Source organism: Miscanthus floridulus, chromosome 11 (genome assembly GCF_019320115.1).
Source record: "Miscanthus floridulus cultivar M001 chromosome 11, ASM1932011v1, whole genome shotgun sequence".
NCBI classification, from domain to species: Eukaryota; Viridiplantae; Streptophyta; class Magnoliopsida; order Poales; family Poaceae; genus Miscanthus; species Miscanthus floridulus.
The window spans coordinates 68,742,002-68,750,528 of NC_089590.1; the positions used below are offsets into that span (position 1 = coordinate 68,742,002).

The following is an 8,527-nucleotide window of genomic DNA, read 5'->3' on the forward strand; positions in this document are numbered from 1 at the left end:
TGGCCTACTGGTTCTGTTGTAAATGCCTTGTCCGCATCACTTTGGCATTTGGCAAGTGATGATGCCTTCCTTCCCTGTCGGTAGGAAACAGTAGAGCTTGTTTCCTCCTTTTCCATGCCAAGTGATGCGGTCGTCAAATGGGCAACTTGCAAAAGGAAACAGTAGAGCTTGTTTATGATGATCGGGCGTTTATTTTTGTTTGGTGAGCATGAAGGGAGAGGCACTAGCCGACGTACAGTTTTTAAACAAAACTGGTTCGTATTTTTTTAATCACACTACACAGTACACACGCTGCATGCGTGTACATACACTTATCATGATGAACACACTACTGTTCGGCTGAACTACTTGTAGCTCTCTCACAGAACACTATTGAATCAGCCGAAATCATCTGAAAGTGGATCAGCCAAACAGTAGTTGTTCAATTCTAAAATAATTTTTCACCATCAGTATAAACAGCTGACCCTGCGCTCAGTTTGCTAGTTCCGATGATCTTGCAATAGTGTCTTTACTTTTTTAGATAGAATGCTTCATTTTTCTAGTGAAGTTTTTTAAGCTAAAGTTTTTATTTGAAACGGACCAATTTTCTCGTGAAACCGAGAATTTTTTAAAGCTAGAACATTTGAATGTTGAATTGAAACGTTGTGTCATTAAAGGAAAGAAATGTTGATAGCCGCTGTTAGCTGGGCCAACGTGGCGTGCAATTCGTCTTTGGGATTCACCCACCCCAAGTGCTAACTACTGTTGGGCCTTTTCTGCTAAAAAAAACTACTGTTGGGCCTTTGGCAACACGTACCAGTCAAGCGAATCGTCACGGGCTGATGACGCTACATGGGCTACCCCGCAGCTGCACTGTTGGCCTGTTGGGCTGCCCAAGTTGAACTGGGATCGTCCCCATCTCCGCCGCTGCGGCGAGCAGGCAGCGACCGCCGCAGCCAAACACGGCCATGCCGGGGAGCGGTGGAGGGGAAGTGGAGCACCGGCGCACCGCATATGCTCGGGGTTCTTCGCCGCGCAGCCCTCGCCGCAGCGTCGTCGCCGGCGGCGGGCCTCCGACAGGTGCGTCCGATTCCACTCTTCAGGGCGCGTGCTGCTGCTTGCCACTCACTGCATTCCTTCCGCGACCGGCACTGATATCGGCTGTGGTTTGCCGTCCTACATCCTGAGGATCCAGAAGCGTGTAGCTCTGATACTGAATTTATTATTAGGGAGAGGGAGGTGTTGTTCAGTGTTAACGACTCGAATAGATGGCCGTAGTTTAGAGTGCTGCACTTTCAGGTGGCGCGCGGTTGGATTGTCTAAGAGCTGGTTACGAGTATCGGTGAAATAAACGAGGTTTCCGTGTAAACAGCACAATCACCTGAAAGTTTTGTCAGGCTTCAAACAGAGTATCTGTGACTATGACTGTCTGCTCGTTGTGATTGTGCTCCGTTTGAAGCCTGACAAAACTTTTGGTTTCTGAAATTTGCAGTTTCAGTGTGCTTACCATAGAAGCAATGAGAGATTATCACCTATCCACCAAGGTAAGTGTGGTCAATGGCCATACTATACTCTTCCTAGTTGCTTCTTGATCTAATGTCTTTGTTTAGGCCTATGAGCTTCTCATAGACTCATACCTAAGTATGGGTCTCCCAAACGACAAACTATGGCATGCACCCTAAACTTTCTTACTTGAGGAATGCCTATGTCACTTACTGCTTCTTATGTCAAGCTTGATATTTCATTTTATTCTATTTGGCCAGTCATTTCAAAATCTGCAAAATTCTGATCTACCCTTTGTTGCACAGAGAAGACCCAGAAGTTTCATATGGTCTTAAGTGGGCTATTGCTGGGAAAGGTGTCATTGTGAAAGATAAGGTCTTCCATAACTTGGAAACATCGGAGCTTCAGAAAGGAGGTGCTACTTACCCAGGTATGTGCAAATTGTTGTTGTCCTGTACTTATGTGTATGTACAACTGATATATGACATGTAACTCTGTGACTGCATCTGGAACATGCAGACTGTTTGTCTGGTATTCCACTTCATGTTAGAGGAGATGTCATTGGTGGTGTCCCTGGTATTTCTAAAGCTCAATTTGCAAAGCTTCTAAAACTGGTAGGTTCTAAGGGCACCCGCAATGGCTGACTCATAAGCTAGCTCTAAGCATTTTTTTTCATATTTTAATAGAAGAGAGAAAAACTAGCTCTTGATCAAGAGCTTGGCTCATACACATATTCCAAGATCATGTGAGAGTGTCATGTGGGCCTAATCATACTATGAGCCATTGCTAAAAGCTAGCACTATTTGAGAGGTTGGTTTAGAGCTAGTAACTGGTTTATACCATTGCGGGTGCCCTAAGTCTTGGCTTCATCCCTCAATGGGATGGCATTCAATGATGATTATCATGAATGGAGATGAAGTACTGTTAGTCTCTTTTTCAGCATCCAAAATTTTTTACTCTTCTTAATTTATAGTCATATCATCTCCCTGTTTGTTGACAGACTGCTTGCTTGTATAGGTGACGTTTCATCTTTCATCCATCTCGTGTCTATATGTTCAAGATGGCGCCGTTGGTTCCTCAGCAGAATGTGATGCAAAGGTTCGAGTCATTAGTGATAACCCCTCTGCTGTTATGTTACTGTCCAATGTCCTTTGGAAAATATCGGATCGTGCGATTTCCCATGACACATCCCCTTTGACTATATATGCTACCAGTTCAATAAGGTACATTACCTTTTTCATTCTTTTACATATGATTTTAACTTGTTCATTGACTTCATTCATTCAAGTAATATCTTTTCCAACAAGAACTGAAGTCTGTAGTTGGCTACAGTGTAAGGCTAATTAATATGTTATATTCTTCTTGATTGTGAATGTTTGAAACAGTAACAATGTTAAGACTGTTCTTGGTTCTGGAACACAATATGCTAATGGATTTGCAGCAGTGGATATTGAACGGTCATCTCTAATCCTATGCGGTAAAGCATTCGCTGATTCAGCTATTGTGAAAGATGCGCTTACTGCTATGACAGCCCCGATATTGTCTGCAAGAGGAGGCCTCCCGGTTCCAGGCTGGTAAAGTCAGCTTATTACTCTTCATTTATTCTGTTTCTATGAAGTTCTTATTTTCCTTCCATATTGTGTATTTCAGGCTTATGTGCTTTGGTGGTTCTATTGTATTATTGTTTGCTCCGGTGGAAATCATGATGTCCTGCTTAGAAATCCACAATGCTCTATTGTCCACTGACCGTGGTGCAGTCATCTCTTCTAAAGGGTCTACTGTGCTTTTCCCAACAAAGACAAGAAGGGAGCCAAAATTGTTTGCCAAACCAACTGCCGTAATTATTGTGTCATCTGATAGGTAATGAAGAGTCCATGCTTTGGTGACATGATTTGTCTTGTCTAAAACATGCAGTATGTGGAGTGTTACAACAGTTCTTTTGCTAAACAGGAACATTAATGTCTCTTGTATTATGATAGTTAAAATGAAAAAAAGATTTGTAGTTGTGACAAGAAAGAATAGGACTAAGTTTGCTAACAATGTATTGGTCTTTTTTACTTTCAGCACTGGTGCCATACCATCTGTATCGAAGCTCTCTCCTGGCCAGGCTGCTTACCATTTCTTGGCTGGATACCACGATGGAAAATTTGTCCCAGCATACAGCAGAGCCCCCTCTCCTGCTGACCCACTTGCACTCGCAAGTTCCTTATTCTCACATGTAGGTGGCTCTATTTCTTTGTTTTTTCTCTCTGGTTATTTAGTAACTCGTGTTAGCTCTCTACCTTTTGCCCATTACTGTCTTTCTGGTATTGGCTCTAAAGATTGATGTGCTGCCTTTGCAGTTGAAAGAAGATGATACACCAGCATATCTGATCAATGCTAAGCACTCTGGAAAGTACATTGATGGTAATATAACATCACATTCCTTTCTTGTATTGTTCACTTTGCCTTCCTGGAATGGACACTAAGATGACAAATATTGTGTGACAGACAATGGGTTTATGAAATTATTAAAGCTGGCACTATCTCACAATGTGCCTGACATCAAAACTAAAGACTTTAGAGGTATAAATAGTTCTTGACGCCCTACATACTCAATATCTTGGTAAGTGATATCCATTAAGTGCAGTCCAATTTTAACCGACAGAAATACATCTTTGGTTGCAGTTGGGGAACTCAAGGGGAAGTACAGGAACTTTCTATCCAGCAAGTTTGGCAAATGTTTACTCGAGGAATTCTCTTTCTAGGAGATATACTCTGAGGTTGCAGTGGACATGTATCTTTACTGACATAGTCACATAGGTTTACATTTTGAGTTAAGAAGTGTTAGGAATCCCATTCTATCTCAATTAAAAAATAATACTCTATTACCTTACATCTTTCCCCATCCTGGTGCGTGGGTACTGACGCAGTGTAGCTAGTACCTTCATGCATGAATTGGCTTGTGCAGTTGTGCACTTCCATTTCAGTCAATTTTGTTAAGCAGCAGAAAGTTGAAAACTTTCAGTATATTCATGTCACGTGTGACTTTGTGAGCTGCAGATATCAGACTGTACTATTATGTAGAATCGGTAACTGATCTCTGCTCTCCATCATGGTGCTGTGTTCCTGGCAACACTTTACCGGACACCGTTGCCTCTTTACCATTACTACTGCTGGGGCACCAGAGTGCAGAGTGCAGAGTGCAGAGTGCAGAATGCAGTGAACTGTGAAACATTGGAGGACACGATACAAAAGGGCGTCAACCGTCGACATTGAGAAATTGAATCCTACCGTTTCATTTCACGCGGGAGCTGCCAGAGCTTCACATGGTTTCACTGAGAAGAGTAGAAGAATGGTGCGGTGGTCCCTCTGCACCATGGTCCTTGCTTCACCTGTTCATACTGGCATTACTGGTATCGATATCCATCCCATCTTAACTCACGTATTTTGGCATGCATTCCTGAAAGTTTCAACTGATAAGGCGGTGAGCAGCGGAAGTTGCTCATCTGAACTTTTGGTGTTGCTTATGGGCTCATTTATTCAGGCACATCACTCCAGGTCTTTGTGAGCCAACTGAATAATTTGGAAAGAGCATACACCTTATAATGTAGGAGTAGCACCTTATATTAACTTTAGGGGAGTGGGGGCAATTGCCAAAGGGGGAAAAAAAATAAAAGGGTACCCGGAGCAAATCGATTATTGAAGCCCAACAGCCTCATCAAGAACCCTACCGGCTCTCACATGTTTAACAGGCCTTTTCCGTCCAATAATGCACCATGACCCGTTGCTGTCATCACTCTGTAATGTCAGCTCAGGAACATGGGGATCGTCACTTCTGCTCATACAGGTTATTTGATTTTTTTTTCAGTAGTACTCCTTTCGTAAAAAAAAAATAAATACAATTCTCGCTTTTTGAGAAGTCAAATAGCTTGAACGTTGACTAGAATTATATAACAAAGTACTAACATTCATAATACAAAAGAAATACCATTAGATTAGTAATAAAATATATTTTTATAATAAATTTATTTAGAGACATAAATGCTAATCCTATTTACTATAAATTTGGGTCAAAGTTGAGCTAGTTTGACCGACACGAAACCTATAATTGTATTCTTTTGTGGATGGAGGTACCGCATTTTTTTATAATTTAGCTCTTTTTTTGAAAGTTTCTCACAAATAGATCCCTGACGGAAAGAATTCAGAAAATAGACCCTTAGCTCGGCGCCATTGATGCTGGCGCCGAGCTCCTGGGCACAGTGGATGACATGGTAGGGAGCTCGGCGCCAAGATCTACGGCGCAGAACTCGGCGTCATAGTGACTGGCGCCGAGCTCCCTGCATTTAACCCTGGCGAGCGTTCTTCCTCTTCTTTCTCCTCCCTCTTGGGTTTTTTCTCTCCCCACTTCACCCTACCTCACGAATCGGCATATTGGACCTTGAAAACCTTGATTTGATTCGTAGATCTTCGAGAGCAAGGTATCCTCGCTCCCCTCCTAGTTTTTTTCGCATCAATTTGGTATATATTAGTCGGATTTTTCAACCTAAGAATCGTCATCACTTAGGGTTTTATTGTATCCCTCAATATATATATTATACAACCGTTGGATGATGTCAAGGCGTGGAAAAAGCTAGCAAACTTAGGCGCATGTAGTTATGTTATGGGTTCATTGTTGTGCATCAAATGGGAAACCTTAGGTTTAGGGTTTAATGTTAACTGCTTTCGTTTCTTAGAACGAAATTGGTTGTATTGTATTTATGGTTCTCATTAATATTTATTTGTGATGTTTTGATTTATGTTTGTTAAATTATATCCATTTTGTTAGATGCAAGAAATATTTCGGGAGGAGTTTTGGTGAAAATGGGGTCGTCCTCGAGAATTATACCCCGACGCGTCTAGCAAAGATGCCCCCGTCCCTCCTGACCTTCCTGTCCCTAACTGTGACTGTGGTTTCTCGGCCCATATTTTTCAATCGAAACATCCGGACACAGCGACGCGTTGCTTCTACACATGCAGTCGTTTTAATGTAAGAAATTGTTTCCACTATCATTTTTCTTTATTTGTGTAAGTATGCTACTAATATTTTGTTGGAATCTCGTTGTGTAGTACCATGAGAGGTGCTTTTTCTTTCAGTGGATCGATGGTGCAGACAAGTTTGATCCTAGATACCTCCTTTTCGACGATTGGTTTAGAGGGAGATATCCATGTGAGCACTTCAAGCAGTGGGTTCCACCCCCTAACCCTCCACCAATGACAGCTAAGGAGAAGCACCTAGCCGTAGTTAGACGACTCAAGGAACCTCCTCTGTACGATTACGGAGATCGAGCTATGATAAACCCTGAGAATACGTTGAAGTTTGTATGTCCAAACAAGCATGAAGTAATTGCAAAGTGTATGTTAAAATCTTGAGCTATATGTGTTCATGTACTAATGTCTCATTATTTAGGTGTTTTCAATGACGACGTGTCGTTTCAAGGAATAGTTGTATGGTCCTAAGAACCAATGGCCGGAAGAACCGCGGAGGGTTAAGGAAAAGAAGAAAGAAAGGTTAATCTACAAAGAACCTCCTGTCATGTGCGAATGTGGTGTTAAATCCAACTATGGCCTAATCCCTTCGGAGCTTGGAATAGGCCATTATTGCGGCCATATGATTGAGTATGATGAGGTTCGTTATTTTTGTGGTAAACATGGAATCGTATTTTGTTTCTTTTGCTAAGACATATATGATATGATATTTCTTTTGAACAGAGCACTAGAAAATGCAGGTGGAAATGTTATGACGGTCAAGCTAAGTTCTTGGATGAACTGAAGAAGAGGCAACTAATTGTACGAAAGAGGGGATATGGACCTGACTACGTCAACCTATTCGTTAAACATCACAAAGAAAAGATGTGTGAGTTTGCTAGACAGCGCGGTATTTGCAACCCGATCGATGTTGGGCTTAACAAATGGGGATTGGAGAGGCGGATGATGTTAGAGGAGGAGAGGGTAAGGAATGAGGCAAGGGAGGAGACAAGAGTACAGATACAGGTCTTGAACGAGCATGTTGCTACATTATATGCCAGTGAGTGCTTGAAAGCCTTTTTTTCGTTGCCTGATTTTAAATATAATATAATCGCGTTGCTAACTAATTGTATTTTATACATGAAGAGATTTGTTGCAGTGAGGAACATGCCACAGAGATGGTTTGTGCAAGGTATGAGGAGAAGTTAGATGAGCATAGATCATGAGTTGGTCGCACCGTTCAATCATAGATTGTATTGTCTGATGAGGAGGACGAGGATGAGGACGACACTGGCAGACTGAGTGAGCTCATTACTCTAGCAGAGGTGGGCATGCAGACACAGGAGGCTGAGGACGACACTGGTAGACTGAGCGAGCTCATCGCTCTAGCAGAGATGGGCATGCAGGCGAAGGAGGTTGAGGACAACACTGGCAGACTGAGCGAGCTCATCGCTCTAGCAGAGACGGGCTTATAGGCAGAAGAGGATGACGACGCGTTCTTCACTCAGGCCGCAGCGGCCATAGATGAAACAGAGGCCTCTTACTACAGGCGACAGGCAAGTTAGAGCAATGCAGGTGATCCTAGCCACAACAATAGGATTATGGTAGAGGACTGGTACTCGGATAATGAGTTACTTACTCACTATGTTTCAGACTGAGGATTTGAAAGTGCATTTGCCCCTATGTCTACTGTCGGCACGTACTTCTAGTATTAATATGTTGTGTAATGTGGCATAGTATTAAACTTTTCATTATGTGGTTGTTTTCATTATTTATGGTCTTAATATTCCGCTTAATGATACGGACGTATTGAAATGTGAACATTTGCTGCAAAAAACCTAACGACGTACGACATTATATAAATCAACACACGAAACACATGAAATGGCATGTGACTACATGTACCGAACCTGGGTACAGAGTTTCCTTCGACTAAACCTAACATGCCTTAGGTAATTAAACCAAACAACAAACACATAGATGTGGTATGTGAAAAAGATAAAGTCATCTTAGTAGTGTGGCTTAGGGCAGGTGCAATATGGATCATTGCAGAGTGCCT

General features: G+C 42.2%; 1 protein-coding gene across 6 annotated transcripts; it reads left to right on the plus strand.

The window, feature by feature from the left end:
- The first annotated feature begins 64 nt into the window (after positions 1-64).
- Positions 65-8,222, plus strand: LOC136491134 (uncharacterized). 6 transcript variants are annotated; one of them, XM_066487368.1, is made up of 16 exons: positions 65-1,059; positions 1,472-1,523; positions 1,793-1,912; positions 2,002-2,096; positions 2,500-2,705; positions 2,868-3,056; positions 3,133-3,342; positions 3,547-3,700; positions 3,825-3,888; positions 3,973-4,047; positions 4,150-5,311; positions 6,290-6,490; positions 6,571-6,843; positions 6,911-7,129; positions 7,213-7,528; positions 7,615-8,222. In XM_066487368.1, exons 1-11 carry the CDS (start codon positions 832-834, stop codon positions 4,227-4,229), a joined length of 1,473 nt encoding a protein of 490 aa, XP_066343465.1. In that variant the 5' UTR covers positions 65-831; the 3' UTR covers positions 4,230-5,311; positions 6,290-6,490; positions 6,571-6,843; positions 6,911-7,129; positions 7,213-7,528; positions 7,615-8,222. The 6 variants fall into 6 exon arrangements, with proteins under 6 accessions (XP_066343465.1, XP_066343463.1, XP_066343464.1 ...); XM_066487366.1 differs by having other exon boundaries at positions 6,911-7,119; XM_066487367.1 differs by having other exon boundaries at positions 4,150-4,877; positions 6,911-7,119.
- The last annotated feature ends 305 nt before the right edge of the window (positions 8,223-8,527 follow it).

Bases quoted from the DNA above. Each gene is read 5' to 3' on its own strand.
- LOC136491134 (XM_066487368.1), top strand. From the start codon at position 832: ATGGGCTACCCCGCAGCTGCACTGTTGGCCTGTTGGGCTGCCCAAGTT. The intron at 2,097-2,499 runs GTAGGTTCTAAG...TTGCTTGTATAG, and splicing joins TTGCAAAGCTTCTAAAACTG to GTGACGTTTCATCTTTCATC. The intron at 3,343-3,546 runs GTAATGAAGAGT...TTTTACTTTCAG, and splicing joins ATTATTGTGTCATCTGATAG to CACTGGTGCCATACCATCTG.